Source organism: Vombatus ursinus, unplaced genomic scaffold (genome assembly GCF_900497805.2).
Source record: "Vombatus ursinus unplaced genomic scaffold, bare-nosed wombat genome assembly UNPS02014832.1, whole genome shotgun sequence".
Classification (NCBI taxonomy): Eukaryota; Metazoa; Chordata; class Mammalia; order Diprotodontia; family Vombatidae; genus Vombatus; species Vombatus ursinus.
In genome coordinates, this window is record NW_020954610.1 from 16,455,022 (window position 1) to 16,474,548 (window position 19,527).

Genomic DNA, 19,527 nt, shown 5'->3' on the forward strand with positions numbered 1-19,527 from the left:
ACGTGGCTGGCCTGGGACTCCTCCTTCAAATGGAAGTTCCAGAGGAACCAGCTAATCAGAGGGAGAGGCCAGAGGGTCTGGTACTTCCAGTGTGGGAAGTTCAGGGGCAGAGTAAGCTTCCAAGGTGAAGAGGTTTTTGGGGCGTTGTAGAGAAAGCCCAGAGAGTTAGGAGAACCACCAGAAGAGGAATGAAATCAGTGGGGTAAACCCCCTCATTTTGTACATGAGGAAATCAAGGCTTAAGAAAAGTTAAGTGACTTGCCCAGTGTCACACTAGTTAGTGTCCGAGGAAGGATATGGGGATCACAGGACTGGTAATGCACTCTCTAAGTCAAGTCAACAAGTATTTATTAAGTACTTATTATTAGCTAGACACTGAGCTAAACTGAGGATTTAAAGAAAGTCAACAAACAAGCCATGCTGTCAAGATCACTAAATTATCTAGTCCCAACTAAAATCCCACTTTCTACAAGAAGCCTTCCCAAACCCTCTTAATTCCAGTGCCTTCATTCTTTTAATTACTTGCTATTTATCCTGTATATAGTTTGCTTTGTATATATGTGTTTACCTTTTGTCTCCCCCACTAGATTTATAAACTCCTTGAGGGCAGGGACTATCTTTTGCCTCTTTTTTTTTTTATCCCCAGCACTTAGCACATGTTGAGTCGTTTTAGTTGTGTCTGACTCTTCCTGACCCCATTTGGGTTTTTCTTGGCAAAGATACTGAAGTGGTTTGCCAATCCGTTCTCTAGCTCATTTTACAGATGAGGAAATTGAGGCAAATAGGGTTAAGTGCCTTGCCCAGAGTCACACAGCTAGTGTCTGAGGCCGGAATTGAACTCAGCAAAGTCTTCTGACTCCAGACCTAGCACTCTGCCCCACTTAGCTGCCCAAATAGTAGGCGACTAATAAATGTTTATTGTTTAAAATGTTTACTGATTGTGGGGCAGCTAGGTGGATAGAGCACCGGCCCTGGATTCAGGAGGACCTGAGTTCAAATGCGGCCTCAGACACATAACACTTACTAGCTGTGTGACCCTGGCAAGTCACTTAACCCCATTGCCTAACTCATAAAAAAAAAAAAAAGTTTATTGATTGGGACAAGATGCTAACAAATATGTAAAAAACAAAAGATATATGAATAAATGGAGATAAAAATCAACATTGGGAAGGAACTAGCATCCAGGGAGATCAGGAAAGGCTTCTTGTAGAATATGGAATTTTAGCCTGGCCTTGAAGCCAGGAAAGCCAGGAAGCGGAGATGAGGAGGGTAGTTCAGGCATGGGGCACGACCTGGGAAAATGCCCAGAGTGGGGAGATGGAGCGTGCCACGTGGAACAGCCTAAATTGCATAGTACGTGTGTGGAGAATAAGGTGCAAAAAGACTAGAAAGCGGAGGGGGCCAGATTGTTAAAGGCTTTAAAAGTCCCTCCCCCTAATCCAGAAAGCTGGCAGGGTAAGGGTGTCATTACACCACTTCATAGTCCAAGAACAGCCCTCAAAGAGTGTAACGGGTGAGGGAGGGGCGAGGTAATAAGTTTTTCCTCCCCTAGCAACCGTTGCTAAAGACATGGAAGTCCCGCCCCGCCACGTGTCTCCTTCTCCACCTCCCCCCCCTTCCGCCGGGGCTGCTGACGTATAAAGGAAGCGCAGAGCCCGGAGCCAAGGCGGGGCTGTGAGAGCCTGCGATGGAGGCGGTGGCTACTGGCGTATAAGGGGCGCGATGAGCCAGGAGCCAGTCGGGGCTGTGAAAGCCAGCGATGGTGGCGGCGGCGCCCGCCGGACAGGGCGGCGGGCGTTGGGATGAAGGGAGCGGGCCCTGCTGCTCCAGCCGCCTGCCTCCCCCGCTCGCCGCTTGGCCTGGGGCGGGGAGCCGGCAGTGGCTGCTGCTGCTGCTGCTGCCGCTGCTGCTGCTGTCGGGCCGGGCCGGGGCGCTAGTAGAGGGGCTCTACTGCGGCTCGCACAACTGCTACGACGTGCTCGGGGTGAGCCGCAAAGCGGGCAAGGCAGAGATCGCCCGTGCCTACCGGCAGCTCGCGCGCCGCCACCACCCGGACCTTGTGCGGCGCGAGGGCGCCGATAGCGAGAGCCTCGAGAGCGCGCAGGAGGCCTTCCTGCTGGTGGCCACTGCCTACGAGACCCTGAAGGTGAGCCGAGGCGGGGGCGGGGCCGCGGCGGAGCCGCCGGGTGCACCGGAACTCTTCGCCGCCGGCGCCGGCGCCTCGCCTGCCCCGCTGGTCCTGGGCCGGTGCAGAGAATCCTGGGCACTTCCCACCTCAGTCTCCTTCTCTGAAAAATGGAGGGGTTCATTAGGTCATCGATTCCGAGACAGAAATAATCTGGGATTTAACCGGGGCAGTAGAAAGAGTCCAGAGGAGCTGGAGCTGGTCTATCCAGACTTGTCGCCGGGGAACTAACAGGGACCTCGGAAGATCGGCCAGTGCCTTCCCTCTAAGATTATCTGCAGTTTATTCTGAATAAATCTGGTTTATACATGGTTGTTTGCAAGTTGTCTTTCCCCCATTAGACTGAAATCCTTTATAGCAGGCACCACCTTTTTTGCCTTTCTTTTTTATACCCAGCGGGTTAGCACAGTGCCTGGCACATTTTGTTGTTCAGTCGTTCAGTGTCCGACTCTTATTGACCCCGTGGATCGTAGCAGGCCAGTACTGTCTGTGGGGTTTTCTTGGCAAAAATGCTGGCGTAATTTGTCATTTCCTTCTCCAGTGGAGAACAGGCTACGTGGCTTGCTCAGGGTCACACAGCGAATAAGTGTCTGAGGCTGGATTTGAACTGGGGTCTTACCTGACTCCAGCCCGAATATCTATCTCCTGAGCTACCCCGCTGCCTCCAACTCAGTGCCTGGCACGTAGTAAGCTTAACAAATGACTTCTTGGCTTGACTTGAGACTTGACTAGATTTTCAGCCCTGGCACTTACTATCTGTGTGACTTTAGGGAACTTAGCAGAACAAAGTTTCTCCACCTATAAAATAAGGAGACTAGATGCCTTGCCTAAAGAACCGGTTAGCAAGGGGCAGACCTAGGGATTCAGGACTAGACAGTCTGCAAGGTCCCTTCCAACTCTCAGATTCTTTGAAATCCTGGTGACAAGCTCATAAACGTTATTAAGCCTTGTCTTGATCACTTCCTGTGATCCCAGGACTTTTTGAACCCCGGTTTCCTTATCTATAAATTGGCGATAGTAGTAGTTGTACTACCTATTTTCACGGTTGTACTTTAAATAGCAAGGAAATCACTGTACTTTGTGTGGTAGAATGTTGGTTTCAATAAATATTATTGGGAATTGATGTTTTTGTTTTGTTTTGTTTTAAATCCAGCTTTAGGGGTTGGAAAGGGAGAGTTTTCTTGAATGGTGACCACTTGGGGGATGAAGTTGTATCTAGGGATAAAATGGTTCCCAAGAATCTGTGGCAGGGAATAGTAGGTAAATATTTATTAAATCGTTTAGTGACATGTTTTCCTAACGTTAAAGTAGAGAAAAATTTGGCCAAGTATACAAAGGCAGTGGAAATACCTGTTAGTAAAGAGTATCCCCAGCAAAATGACCTTAGGTAGATCAGGTAGAGAGTACGGGAGATACTTTTTTGACATGGACATGAAAGCACCTCTGCCAGTGCTGTGTCTAGAAATAGCCTAAAGTAAGGATTTTTAGTGTGTCATACACCCCTTTTTCCCCTTTGATGTTATTTTATGTTAAGACAATGGTTTTTATTTGGACTGTTAATATATTGGGTTTAAATCTGGAAATCCATATTTTATTCTGTATTTATTGTGTTGCCTTGAGCATTTTCTCCCATTTCCCCAACTAGATCTCTTCATTAATGACTCTAAAGTGTACTGGCTTGGTTAGCACTAATTCATTTAGCATGAAGGAACACTAATGGAGAGCATCACTATTACATCCTTGAACCAAATGGAATGATGCAGTTAATTACCAGATCACCAAACTACATTGAATTGAGACTGGGATAGACCTTTCCATAATGGGATAGATGGACCTTTCTATAAAGACACACAAATATCTTGGGTTCAAAAGCCTTTTCACACACTTAGTAGTTGTGGTTTCCTCATTTATAAAATGAGGAGGTTGGACTTGATGGTTTCTAAGATCCATTTCAGCTCTAAATCTATTATTATGTTTTATGATTTATTTTTTATGATTATAAATTATAAATTTATGATTCTGTATTACCATAGTAAGTAAATATTTTTAAGAGCTTAAAAATTGTGTGATCCTTGCCATACCTCCTGTCCCTTTTTTTACTACTCTGCCATGATCACTGCAGAAGCAGAGTGGGGTGTTTAGCAGTGAGGACCATTAAAAAATTATTTGTTTAGGGACCCTCCTTGGCCAAAGAATTCATCCCATAGTTGCCTAGTGGTGATTGAGCCTCTCGGTATGCTGAGAAGCTGCTTCTTCTGTCACTGGGATCGCACTCAAAGATTTACCTTTCAAGAACACAGGATTGCCACAGTGAGGCACTGGAATGAAACTTCTGTGATAGATACTTTTTTTATTCATTCATTCATTTATTATCTGTAGCTTCACAAACAATAATTCCTTTTTTTCTGTAAATATATGATACTTTATTTTTATTTATTTTTATTTTCTTTGTGAGGCAGTTGGGGTTAAGTGACTTGCCCAGAGTCACACAGCTAGTAAGTATTATGTGTCTGGGCTGGATTTGAACTCGGATCCTTCTGACTCCAAGGCCAGAGCTCTATACGTTGCGCCACCTAGCTGCCCCTATTATACTTTTATAAATAATTTTAATTGTACTGGTGATTTCATCATTCAAACTCCTGAAGAGGAAATTTCCTCTACCAGTGGAGACTTAGTTACTGAGGGACACTGAAAGGTTAAATGATTTGCCCAAGGTCACAGAGTACACATAAATGTCAAAGCTGGTACTTGTATCTTTTTTTGACCCTGTTCATTATACTACCCCGTCTCTCTTGTAAGATACTAGACATTTTAATTTGGTTCGCTCATATAATAAGCTCTACATTCTTACATTTCTAAACTAGCAGAGGGGCTTTGTAATTGCAAAGACCACACAAAAAAAGTACTTGTATGTTTACCCCCAGAATTCCCTTTCCTCTCCACCAAAAAATTCCCTGCATTTTTACATGGTTTCAGAGTTTCCTCAACCACATTTTCCAACATCATCCTCTTCTATGCCCAACTTTGCATTAAAGACTTATTTGTCTCAATCTGAAGGCAGGGAGCCATAAAATAAGGTACTTTTTACTTGTTTACTTAATCTTTTTAAATATTTACAATAGTAGATTTTTTTTTTTGCATCTTTATCCTGAAAGTTTTGTAAGCCAGTGAATAAGTTGAGAAAGAAATTAGCTGAAGGACAAAAACCAGTCTTTGGAACCTGTTACTGACAATTTTCTTTCTTTCTTTCTTTTTTTTTTTTTAATTTTGAGTTCCAAATTTTCTCCCTCCCTCACTTCTCCCTTAAGACCGTAAACAATTTGATACAGGTTATATATGTGCAATCGTGTAAACCATATTTCCATATTAGTCATGTTGTGAAAGAAGAAACCAACCAAAAGAAGAAAGTCACAAAAAAGTAGAAATAATATATAACAGTATAATATAAATATAATATAAAAATAATAATATGCTTTGATCTGCATTCAGACTCTATCAGTTCTTCTCTGGATGTGGTTAGCATTTTCCATCATGAGTGTTTTTTTCCCCTTTTTAAATTAATTTATTTATTTTTAGTTTTCAACAATCACTTCCATAAGCTTTTGAGTTTTAAATTTTCTCCCCCTTCCTTCTCACCTCCCTCCCCAAGATAGTATGCAATCTGATGTAGGCTCTACATACACATTCCTGTTAAACATATTTTCACATTAGTCATGTTGTAAAGAAGAATTAGAACCAATAGGAGGAACCACAAAAAGGAAGAAACAAAACAAAATGGAAGAAAAAAAAAAAGCAAATAGTATGCTTTAATATGCATTCAGGCTTCATAGTTCTTTCTCTGGATGTGGATAGCATTTTCCATCATGAGTCTTTTGGAGATGTCTTAGATCCTTGCATTGCTGAGAAGAGCTAAGTCTATCAAAGTTAGTCGTTGCACAATGTGGCTGTTACTGTGTACAACATTCTCTTGGTTCTGCTCATTTCATAGGGATTAATGGGGGAAATCTCATTTAGATTCAAAACATCAAAACATCAGACCACACAAGTCTTGGTTTTTCTGAAGTCTGCCTGCTCATCATTTCTTATGGAACAATAGTATTCCATTACATTCATGTACCACAACTTGTTCAGCCATTCCCCAACTGATGGGCATCTCCTCAATTTCCAATTCCTTGCCACCACAATAAGAGCTGCTATAAATACTTTTGTACATGTGGGTCTGATAATTTCCAAACTGGTATGCAATACAAGCTTGGGACAGTTCCCCATTGCTTTTATTATTTGAAATTGACAAGCATCTCTAAAAGTCTTAAAACATTTTTTCTTTATTTGCAAACATTTAGAATGTCATTTTACCTACTACATGTTCTAATGTATATTATATGGGCAAGATGGACTGGGCTGTGAAATTGACCTTATAGATCACTCTTGGATGTGAGAACAATCCAGTCCCGTAGCCCCAGAGACATTCAACAGATTTTAGTAAACACTTACTATGTATTATTTGGTGTTATTATGGAGATAAAAAATGAAAATCACTATGCATTTTACTGAGGGATACGGATGAATAAAGTATAGTTGGGATTTGAACCCTAGTCTTCTGAGTTCAAATCCAGTGCTCATGATACCTCAAAGAAATTAGTAAGTGTAGCCTATGTTAATAATGTTGAATTCCAGGGGAATATTTATTTTCTTATTCCCAGTATTTAATATTCAGCATTTATGAAAAATAATTGATGAAGGTTCTTTGGTTTTGTGGAAAGAAGTTTTCCAATCTTGATAGCTTAAATTCTTAATTATAACAGAAGCTTAGTTTTAAAATTCTAAAGCAATTTTGTTGTACCAGTGAAAATTAACACATACCAGGTTATGAAATGTTCCAGATTTCACATATTAGACAGTTGGAGATATGAATTGATACAATGTCTTATCTTGCATTTTGTAGGATGAAGAAACACGTAAAGATTATGATTATATGCTGGATCATCCTGAAGAGTACTACAGCCATTATTATCACTACTACAGTAGGCGGTTAGCTCCTAAAGTGGATGTCAGAATTGTCATTTTAGTCACAGTATGTGCTATCTCCGTGTTTCAGGTACATTTTTTCTTTGAGCATTTAAACGATACTCTTTGTTATATTGAGTCTGCATTTTGGAATAGACTCAGATGTGCCGGTGTAAATTATGTATACAATTAAGTAAAGTTTTATATTCAATTTTAGATTAAGTTTTGCCTTTGTGGGGGGGAAAAAGTTTCAGTTATCCAGCTATCTAATTCAATGTAGCTATTACTTATAAATTTTTTTTGTTTGTTTTTTAACACTATACTTATTTCCCCGTAAGCTCTTATCCCCTTCCCCCCTCCACCCTATTGAACCCTTTGTCACAAAAAAAAAAGAAATAAAGCCAACTAACACAGCGGCTGTGTCTGATAATTTATACCACCTTCCATACTGATAGGCGGGTATGATTCCTTAACAGTTTTCCAGGACCAGCATTATTCATTACAGGTCATCCTAGTTGGACTGCTTTTTAAGTATTATGTTCAAATTCTTACAGCCAGACTCTTCCCTGACCCTGCCCAATCTTTTCTTCTTCATATTTTACATCCTCAAGGTTTTTCTTTCTTTTTTAAATCACATGATCATTGATATGAACTTGGGGCCCTTCTACATCTTTAGATTATCAGTGTACTTAAATATGGACTTGAGAATTGAATATAGTTCAGTTCTAAATGTGGTCTGACCATAGCAGAATGCAGTGGAACTATCACCACTTTATTACTGGAAGCTGTGTGTATACTATACTATACTATGCTATACTATATATCATATATCACTCTTGATACATTATATTCTTGATTTCATATTGTGCCCCTGCCTGAAACCCTCAGACCTTTTTCAGACAAACTGCGATCTAGCTATACATGCCTCCCTCTTCTCATGTTTTGATGTTTTGAATCTAAATGAGATTTCCCCCATTAATCCCTATTAAATTTTGTTATACCTTGTCTAGATCTCTTTGGATCCTGCCTGTCATTTGGTGCATTAGCTAGCCCTCTTTGCTTTGTGTCATCTGCACATTGGTGAATCAGGGTGCCATCCATCCTTTTATCCAAATCAGTAATAAAAATTTTAAGCAGCATAGCACTTAGTACAGATACCTGGGGCACTCTACTAGAAGTATCCTCCCAAGTTGACATGGAGCCATTAATGACTTTTTTTGGATCTGATCTTTCAACCAGTTCTGAATCCATCTAAATGTACTATTCTCTAGCTCCATCTTCTCCATAAAATAATAGGAAATTTTACCATATGCTTTGCCAAAATAATTTTATAATTTTATAATATATTTTTGCCAAAATCTGCTTGTATTATTATATTTTATATTTCTTTGATCTATGACTTTAATAACCATGTTGAAAAAGGAAAGAAAATTAGTCTGTCACGGCCTTATCTTTATGAAGTTGTCCTGTCATCTCTGTGATCACCTTTCCTTTTCTAGTTGATCATTAACCTTCTAAAAGTATATTCTGGAATTTTTCCAGGAATCAAAATCAAGTTCATTGACCATTTTTTTTTCCTGCAGGCTACATTCCTTTCTCTTTTTTGAAAATTGAGACAGTTGCCTTTCTCTAGTGCTGTTCTCAGTGATCCTCTTCCATTCTCTCTGATCTTTCAAAGATTACTGATAATAGCGTAGCAATCTAACCTTTCAGTTCTTTAGGTACTCCAGGATGTAGGTTAGGTTGTCCAGGTGGCTTGAACTCAAGGACAAATGGATGTTCCCTTATTGCCTCATTATTCTGGGTATCAACTCTGTTAGTCATTTTTGCTCTCTCTAGTCAAAAAAAAAAAACCGCCAAAAAAACAAAACAATTATTCTCCTTGAAAACAGAATAAGGGTCTCTCCATCAGCCCTCATGGTTCTCATCTATCCTAAGTAGAGGTGACTCAGATTTTATACTTACCCTCAAAGCTTTTCTAAAAACCCTGCCCTTTTTGCTGTCTTCACTTGCCTCAGCTTATTCCAAGCCTTATTACTCCTAATACCATTTTCATTCTATGGTACTACAATTTTGCCTTCATTTCCCTTCATTTTCTTCTTGTACTTTTCTAAGTACTTTTTACTCCCCCCCCCCCCCAGCCAATATTCCTATCTATTCTACCCCAACAGCTAATTTCTCCCTTTTGGTGAGAATCACATTCTGAATAGAAATCTCCTTATTAGGTCCTTCATTTTTTAAATGATGCATTTATCATCATTGCAAGTCAAGATATTATTTTGTTTTGGCACAGAGAAGAGTCTCTAAGCTTCCTCATCTGTAAAATGAGCAGGTTGGATTAAAAGTCAAATTCTAGACTTCAGAAGGTTCAATTTTCTCTTTCCATTAAGAACTACGAAGTGTTTCCTTCTTCCTAATCATGGTGGAAAAACAGTCTCTGGTTTCTTCTGTGTATTATCTCCTCTTTCCATAGCTAGCAGCCTCTATACACTGCAGTTTGGAATGTTTTCTTCAGGAGCTCTGCATAGCCTTCTCAGTGCTTTGAAAGTATCTACCACACTGCAAAAAGCCATTCTTCCATTCACTTTCAAGACAAAGTCTTCCACCGCCATGCTTTGTGTAAATCCATTGAAAGTTGCCTTTCAAAGTTAAAGACTAGGGTCTTTAACCAGAAGGTCAAGGAGTTTAAGTTTTGAGGTTTCAAGAGTTTCTAAGCCCATTTGCTTTGAGAAAATGGTTCTCATTTTGGTGCTCCAAAAGGTGCTCATTTCATAATATTGAGACAAATATTTGCCTTTCTCAGAGATTTTTGAATTATAATTTTAATCTTTAACATTTTTCTCCTTTTTCTAAATGCATCAAAATATTTTCTTCTGAGCACAGGAAAAAAATCAGTCATGAAGTGTGCTGTTTTTAAGGCAAGATATACATGAATATAATTGCAACTCTACTTTGCTGTATGATAAATCTTTCAATTTGGGGAAAGCAAGTATTCGAATTTAAACAAAATTTAGAGCCCATTTATTTCTTATTTGTATGAAATATTCATTAACATTGACATTTAAGTTGAATATCTGATAAAAATAAGGAAAGTTTTGTGGGCCAATTCTTGTACTTCAGAGAACTGGAAAAGTTAGAAAGGATTTTTTTTTCCTGAAAGACTTGACTTTTTGATTTCCTTGCTTACTGTTGACTTTGCTTATATTTTTTGTAACTACTTCTGAATAGAATTCATTCGTAATTTTAAAAGAAATTATTCGGGGAAAAGAAAGTGTCTGAGGCTGGATTTGAACTCAGATTCTCCTGACTCCAGGGCCAGCGCTCTATCCACTATACCACTATAATTGATGCCAGTCCTTTTTTCCCTCCGTAACAGTACTGTATCTAAATAGGTCAGGATGGAGTTTAAAAAATTTTCACGATAAACCTTTTTTTCATTTTGGCCGCCTACCTTTGTCATTTTTGCTCTAACGAATTGGCCACATAATTTAACTGCTCACTTGGGATTGACCCATCAGTCTTTTGTTTGTTAAAATTTAATCAATTTTAAGTTTGTGATGTAACTTGATTTTCACCATTTCTAGTGCCTGTAGATTTCCTATTTTTTTTTTTTTTTTTGTGCTAGGCAGTGGGGTTAAATGAGTTGCCCAGGGTCAGCTAGTGAGTGTTATGTGTCTGAGGTCAGTTTTGAACTCAGGTCTTCCTGACTCCAGGACCTTGTGCTCTATCCTCCTTGCCACCTAGCTGCCCCAGATTTCCTTCTTCAACAAAATATCTTGATGATGCATAGGTGCAAAATATCTGTGTAGTCTAGTCCTTTGTTCCTGAAACTTCTTTATATCCTAACTTATTCCCACTTTTGCATTGAAGTTACTTAATATCAGAGTATATGCTGATTTAATTTGGAGGGTCTTAATAGAGAATTCTTCATAGAAATTTCCCTGGCAGTTCATTTTTGACAGATGTTGCTGCACATGCTGCAATGATTTTCACAGTGGTCATTTTGCAAATATTTGTCATGAAGCACTGCAATATGAGATGATCAAATGTCCCACAGAACAATGTTTCTTTTTGTCTTTGGACACATAATAAAATCAACTCTGTGAACACTTTTATTTGATTCTCTTGGAAGAACCTGTGAACCATCCTACTGCTTAACTGTAACTTCCATCTATTTGTTGTTGTTTTGTTTATAGCAAGAAGGTCAAGATGGACGTGGTTTATTTTCTCCAGTTGATGTCCATTCGTTGGTATTTGGGACAAGGATCTCACATTTAGAGTACCAAATGCCAAGTTAATATTTATAAATGGTCTAAAAATTGTGTGATTGTTAGAACCTTCTGCCCCCTTTTCTACCTCTCAGGCATCATTTTGGAAACCCACTTAGGTCCACATCAGACTGAGGACTACTTTGTATTTTTTTTTTTGTTCTTTGTTCATGTACAAACAATTTCATTGCCAAGTGACTGGCATACTAATGTGAGTCTAAGAATACTAATACTAATAATACTGGGCCTCTGTAATTGGCGAGGCTAATAGCCAAGTCATTCTGTTGCTGGAACCATACTCAAAGCCTTCTCAGCATTTGCGTCCTCCTGACGTAGTCATTGAGAACTCCATAGTACATTGGAGGGATGGGAGCAAAGTTGGAGAATTTTGTGTTTTTTATTACTGTGTAGTAATATTCCAGTGCATTCATATACCACAATTTTTCAGTGATTCCATCCACCCCATCATTGAGCACCCACTTTTCTTTATTTTTTGTTGTAAGCTTTTATTTATGTATTTTCTTTTTCCCCCAATTACATATTTTTATTGATTCATTATTTATTTTTAGTTTTTAACATTCACATCCACAAGATTTTGAGTTCCAAATTTTCTCCCCATCTCACCCCTCCTCCAAACCCAAGACAGCGTGTATTCTGAATACCCCTTCCCCTAATCTGCCCTCTCTTCTATCTCTCTCCCCCTTCTCTTGTTTCCTTCCTCTTCTGTTTTCCTGTAGGGCAGGATAGATTTCTATACCCCATTGCCTGTATATTTTATTTCCTAGTTGCATGTGAAAACAATTTTTTAACATTTGTTTTTAAAACTTTGGGTTCCAAATTTTCTCCCTTCCTCCCTCCCCACCTACCCTCATTGAGAAGGCAAACAACTTGATACAGGTTATACTTGTGTAGGCATGCAAAATACTTCCATAGTAGTGTTGCTGTAGAAAACTGACTATATTTCCCTTCATCCTATCCTGCCCTCCCCCTGCCCCATTTATTCCATTCTCTCTTTTGACCCTGTCTCTCCTCAGAAGTGTTTGCTTCTGATTACTCCGCTCCAATTACATACTAAAATAATTTCTCAACATTTGTTCTTTTAAAAAGTTTTGAGTTCCAAATTCTATGCCTCTGTCTTTCCCCTTCCTCCCTCCCTGAGACAGTAAGCAAGCAGATATAGGTTATATGTGTACAATCATGTAAAACATTTCTATATTAGTCATTTTGTACAAGAGGACTTGAATAAAAGAAAACGAAAGAAAGTGAAAAATAGCATGCTTCAATCTGTATTCAAACAATATCAGTTCTTACTCTGGAGGCGAATACTATGCTTCATCATTAGTCCTTTGGGATTGTCTTGGATCATTGTATTGCTGAGAATAGCTAAGTCATTCACAGTTGTTCATTGAACAAATATTGCTGTTACTGTGTATAACGTTCTCCTGGTTCTGTTGACTTCACTTTGTATCAGTTCATATAAGTCTTTCCAGGTTTTTCTGAAATCATCCTGCTTGTCATTTCTTATGGTATAATAATATTCCCTTACAATCGTATACCATAGCATGTTTAGCCATCCCCAAATTGATGGATATCTCCTCGATTTCCAATTCTTAGCCACCACAAAAAGAGCTGATATAAATATTTTTGTAAAAATAGATCTTTTTTCCCTTTTTTGATGTCTTTGGGATGTAGACCTAACAGTGGTATTGCTGAATGAGAAGTTTTATAGCCCTTTGGGCATAGTTCCAAATTACTTTCCAGAATGGTTTTACCAGTTCACAACTCCACCAACAGGAGTATCCACTTTTCTGCCAGTTGTTTGCTATTATAAAAAGTGAGGCTATAAATATTTTTGTATATATGAGGGCTTTTCCTGTGCCTTTTACTTCCTTGAGCAAGTATTTGCCCAGGAGTAATATTCCTGGTGAAAGATTTTGTGTGTTTGTATGTGTGTATATACACATATACTCTTTTATATATTATTTATACCTTATATTTTTCCCAATTTTATTTCTTTTTAGCCTTTTTTAAAAATTGTTTTGAGTTCCAAATTCTCTCCCCTCCAACTCCTCTCCTATTTGTTGAGAAGGCAAGCAATGCGATATCAATTATATATGTGAAATCATGTAAAACATATTTCCAAGGAGTATGTATAGTGACTTTTATAGCATAATCTCCAGATGTGCTCCAGAATAGGATGACTTCATAACTCCACCAGTGGGTCTGTGGTTCCATCACATCTCCCAGTGGTTATTTTCATATTTTGTCATCTTTGCTAATCTATGGATTTGATTTGGATTCACTCGGTTTAAAATGTGTGTTCCTCTTGGTGATTTGGAATATTCTTTTCTCTTTCTCCTTGTGAAAGCTGCCTGTTGATTGTGTTGAACATTTTTGAAAGAGTATCTCAACCTCAGGGAGACTGCATATCACCATGGAATGGAATTGGTTGTGTGCTAGAGAAGATCTAGTACTTTTTTACCTTTTAGCCTCTTTCTTCCATGCTTTGAAAAGGAGAAGCCTTGATATAAAAGAGAACTCTGGAAGTGTAGTGTAGTGGAAAGAGTGCTGGATTTGGAGTAAGGAGAAACTTGTGTTCAAATCCTACTTCTGGGGTGGGGAACCTGCAGCCTCGAGGCCACATCTACGTCCTCAAGTGTGGCCCTTTGACTGAATCCAAACTTCACAGAACATATCCCCTTAATAAAAGGGTTTATTCTGTAAAACTTGGACTCGGTCAAAAGACTGCACCCAAGGACTTAGGAGGCCTCAAGTGGCCTCAAGGCCACAAGTTCCCTACCCCTGAGTCAGCCTTTGGTTTCTTATCTGTGAAGCAGGGATCACTTTACACAGCTTTTGTAAGAAACTAATGGAATAAGGTGCATATAATAGGCTAACGGTTATATATTAGCTATTATTGTTATTGTTATTGCTACTAACATAGTATTCCTCTAGACTATCTGGGGAGCAGTATGGTATAGTGAAAAGAACTTCAGACTTAAAGTCAGAGAACCTGGTTTCAGGTCTTAGCTCTGACGCTTATTTAAGTGTATGACTTGGGAAAGCCAGTTAATGCTTTTGTAACTGTAAAGTATGTCAAGGTAAGCTGTTGCTGCTACTGAATGTTCATATATCATTTCATGACTATTTGAAATCAGTCTTAATTTTGTCTTCCCATATATGCAAGCCTGTTTCTGTTTAATATGGATGAATGGTTGTTGGGTGGTTTTGGTTACTGGCTAACTTTTTGTTGCTTAATTTGGAGTCTTTATTTGCAAGTAAAAGTGACTGTGTTTTCCTTATTAAATATTTGTAGTTTTTCAGCTGGTGGAGTAGCTATAATGAGGCCATCAACTACTTAGCTACCGTGCCAAAGTATCGTATTCAAGCTACTGAAATTGCCAAGCAGCAGGGGCTGCTTAACAAAGCCAAAGAAAAAGGCAAAAACAGAAGATCCAAGGAAGAAATCCGTGAGGAGGAAGAAAACATCATCAAAAACATTATAAAAAGTAAAATAGATATAAAAGGAGGCTACCAGAAACCTAAAGTATGTGATATTCTACTATTTCAAATTATTTTAGCTCCTTATCACCTGTGTGCATACATAGTCTGGTATTGCCGGTGGATTTATCATTTTAATATCAAAGGTCAAGAGTATGGAGAAGAAGAGAGGCTATATCTCATCCGTAAATTTATGAAAATGTCAGAGTCTCAGTTTGACAGTTTAGAAGATCATCAAAAAGAAACTTTTCTTGAGCTGAAGCTGTGGATAAGAGAGAACTATGAAGTGAGTGGCTTGAACTGTTTTGATAATTTAATGTATTCTTTCATGTCATAAGTAGAAAGATACTTAATTTTCTTAAAATGTACAGTTATCCTTTCCACATTGAGGGGGTTAGGGGCATGGAGCCCTCACAGTCTGGAAATCTGCTAAAATTTTTTGGCCCTCTCTTTGTGTCAGAGAAGAAGTCTGAATTATTATGGTATTAAAAAATAAAATATGTTGATATTATACAATACTATACATATAGTTTGTGTATTTTTGAGTTTCTAAACTTTTCCTGTGTTATCTGCTGGCTTTTACAAGATTAAATACAAATATTTTAGAAGAATTTTCATATGGCATTATCTGTATATCAGCCAAAACTGATTCTGAAAAATTCAGTCTGGTCTGATTTTTCTGTGCCATTCATAGTAACAAAACTGCAATGGGTAGGTAAAAGCCACATTACTTAACAGTTTACACAGCAAAGTGAATTAACCAGATTTTCAGGCCTGGTTCACTTTACCTGACCTACTTCAGTTTTGGAACCTGATCTCAAATGTTCATTTTTAATGAAATATAATCAAAAGAATGGTTTGTCATTCCAAAATTAATGAAAGTAAGAAATAGCTCAAATGTTTGCTTAGTTTTTAAAGTGTTTTAAAATAATTTTTTGTTAGTGCTTCCAAAAGGTATACCTAAAAATATAAATGTTTCTGAAAACCTAGAGATGGATATCAGCAGTAATATAATTAACCATTCTTTGAGGAGTCAAAGGTGCAATTCATCAGACATTCATTGAACTCCTAATATGTGCCAGGCACTGTGCCTGGGGATACAAAAGTGTAAGTCCTTGCCTTTAAAAAATGTATATTTTAGGGGCAGCTGGATGGTGCAGTGGATAGAGCTCTGGCCTTGGAATCAGGAGGATGAGTTCAAATCCAGTCTCAGACACATGACACTTACTAGCTGTGTGACCCTTGGGCAAGTCACCTAACCCCGATTGCCTCACCAAAAAGAAAAAAAAAAAGAAATGTACATTTTATAGACCAAAAGAGAGAGTGTAGAGAGAGAAGGCCCAGGACAGAACCCTAGGGCATAGCTTTGCATAGGGGGCAGGATGTGTGTGATGGTCCTGCAAAGTATACTGAGCAGAATTGGGCCCCTGAGTGTGTTTTTTGTACATACAGGAGAAATGTTTGCTTCTAACCAGCTGTCACTTTTCCCATGTTTTCTTCAGTACCAGTGATTTTCTCTATCCTCAGTTTTCTCATCTATAAATGAGTTCATTAGATTAGATGAGTTCTAAGGTCCCTCCCTTCCATTTCAAACATTTGTTGATTCTTTATCTTAGTGCTTTAAGTGGTTGAATACATTTATATTTTAAATATGAATGTAGCATAGGAAAACCTGATTTAAGTAAACTATCTGTGATTTCGTGTTTTCTCCACTTGCATAGTACTATTCTTTTTGACTGGTGGCTTTCTAAAAAGGTTTCACTGTACAGTAAGATATCAATCTGATTATGTACATTAAAATAAATATATTTTAATTTTTAATTGTATGGAGCAAGTGGATTTAACTTAAGCAAGTATTGTAGAATGTTTTAGTATGTTAAAAGTGTGTTCAGTTTATTTAACAAATAGATAAAAGTCATAATTAGCTCATTGTATGTTAGTGAGTTTTTCTAAGCTGAAAAACTTATCCTCTGAAGTATCCTCAGTTCTGGAATTTTATGTATAGTATTGAATTTGAGAGGGGAACTGTTACATCTTAAAGTTTAGAGGTTTTTCCAGGGTAGGATTTCATTTGTCAGAATTTTCAGGCTACTGTGAAAACCTGTGGTTCATAGCCCAGTTTTATAGACTACTTCCAAGATTTTAGAGAGTAACATGTTTTGTGTAACCAGTCTAATATAATATATAAGATAAATTTCAAAACGTATATGGTACTACCTTAAAATATCTGGAAAAATGAAAAATGCAATTTAATTTTGACATTAGTAGATATTATATATTGTGCTTGTGTTGTTCCATTCTGTTCTCAGCTTAACGTGGGATTTATTTACTTTGTCTCATTAGTTCTTAGTTCTCGTTAAGCTTAGTTTCTGCCAAAAAAAAAAAACTCCAAACAAACATTAAAAAAACCATTCAAAAATGCCATTTTGTTACACTAATTAAAACAGAAAAGTCATCAGTTAAACATAGAAACTATTAGTTTCGTGGTGGGAAAAGTATAGTTGCTCTTTAATGGCTATTAGCCCAAGACAAAAGGAAATGCTTAAAACTTTTAAAATTTGGATCACATGTTCCATTAGTGAACAAAAGACAAAAGTCCTGATAGAAAGCTAGAAAGTTTGCCTTTATTTTATTTACAATGCTTAAGTTTACTTTGGATGTGCTTATGATCTCTGGTTAGACAGTCTTTTTAAACACAAACATGTCCCTTGCAAACTAGATTAGTTTCCCGTAACATGCTAAATTAACTGTGACCGATTTTTTAAAAAGTCTCATGTGACTCTGGGCTCTCAAAGGCATGCTGGTGGATTGTAAACTTCAAAGGTTTCAAATACTTCCCCATTACCAGCCTTTCCTCTGCTCTTTGAAAACTAGGCTACCTCAGGGTGGGAGCCATGTAGGCCTACGGTTTATTAGTTTTCTTGGCTCCATGAAATGGTCAGAAATACAAAAGAAGTGTGGGAGGGTTGTAATGGGAACTGGTGGAGGAGGTACTCATATCAAAATGTTGATAGATACATCAGAGAGTTTTGAGTTAGCAAACTGGTGTAATAGTAATAGTAATTTGTGATTAGGGAGGTCCCTTCATACTGTCCCAGTGTTCATATTGTGTATGTCTTTGCAGGCCTACAAACAGGAACAAGAGGAAGAGCTAAAGAAGAAAAAGGCAAATGACTCTCGATGGAAGAGATACAGGAGGTGGATGAAGAATGAGGGACCTGGGCGTTTAACTTTTGTAGATGACTAACTGTTGCTGAAATTCTGTATACCAAACCACAATAATTATAAAATTATTTTTCATAAGGGAATTATTTTAGAAAATTCATTCATTTCCAGTAACAATCCAAAATTCAGGAAGCATCTGATTCAATGAAACAATGTGATATTTGAAACATACATAAAACTATTAATAAGACATTTTAAAAAATGGTGTTCAGTATTTATATTCCACATGCTTTGTGGGTCTAGTGCTTTCTGTTAAATCTTCATGCTGTATCTTCTGTCAGATACTATTTAAAAACTTAACTGTTATGTACATGGTTTTCCATTCTAGAACTTTTCTTGCTTTTCTGTTATGTTGCTCATTGCTCTTCTCTATCCTCATATTTTTCATAGAACTTTACTTAAAAAAAAAAATCACAACTGCAGTTAATTACTGGTTTGTAAATTTGTCCAAAAATCTCTCCAGGAGAGTAATTCTTCTAATGTATCTTTTTTTCTTTTTTTACAATCATTAAGGATTGGAATGTGTTTTTAAAAAGTCTCTCCAGGAGAGTTTTCTGCTATCATGTCCTTGTAACATGGTCTTTATTGCATTTGTTATAAGATTGTAAATGTGATCAGAAACTCTCCAGGAGAGTGATTCTACTCTCATGTCCTCATAGGATAATCTTTATTACAGTCATTATAAGATTGTAAATCTTAAAAAGTAAGTGAAAATCAAAGTAAAAAATGAGTCAGAATCAAAAGTAAGCAAAAATTTCTACAAGAGGGTATATTGGTCTTTATTGTGACCATATGGCTTGATTATTTCTGTAATAAAAATATAATTCCTCTTCAGAAATGAAAATATGAAACAAAGAGCACAAAAGCTGCCCCTAAAATTCTGAAGCCCTTAAGTTAATAGGGAATCAGGTTTAGTTGTGAGCACTGACTTAAACATTTTGAAAATAGAATCAGGAGGTGCATGAACATGTATCAGTGACATTAACTAGGGTATCAATATTACGTGTTAGGCTGCAGAACAGTGAAATAAGTTGACTGCACTAGAGATTCCTTTTTATTAAAAAAAATACTTTTTGTATATGAAAGTGAAAGTATTTGTTTGGTAACAACCCAGAACATACAACTTTAGTAATTGTGGCATGTAACCTTGCACTAAAGTGTCAGTACACCTTCATCAAGGTAAGCTGATTTTCTTGTTAAAGGGTTTATTTCTTTGCTTTATGTAAATAAAATGGTTTGTTATATTACAACTTGATTTGTTTGAAATTCTAAATTAAAGTAACTTCTGTAATTTAAAAAAATTGACTAACATAGCACAGAAGTATAGAACAAGGTTCTATA

The 19,527-nt window shown here is 37.6% G+C and overlaps 1 protein-coding gene across 1 annotated transcript; it reads left to right on the forward strand.

Moving 5' to 3' along the window:
• The first annotated feature begins 1,669 nt into the window (after positions 1-1,669).
• Positions 1,670-18,264, forward strand: DNAJC25 (DnaJ heat shock protein family (Hsp40) member C25). The gene is made up of 4 exons (XM_027839426.1): positions 1,670-2,146; positions 7,131-7,283; positions 14,777-15,247; positions 18,086-18,264. The coding sequence occupies exons 1-4, from the start codon at positions 1,760-1,762 to the stop codon at positions 18,206-18,208; spliced, it is 1,134 nt and encodes a 377-aa protein (XP_027695227.1). The 5' UTR covers positions 1,670-1,759; the 3' UTR covers positions 18,209-18,264.
• The last annotated feature ends 1,263 nt before the right edge of the window (positions 18,265-19,527 follow it).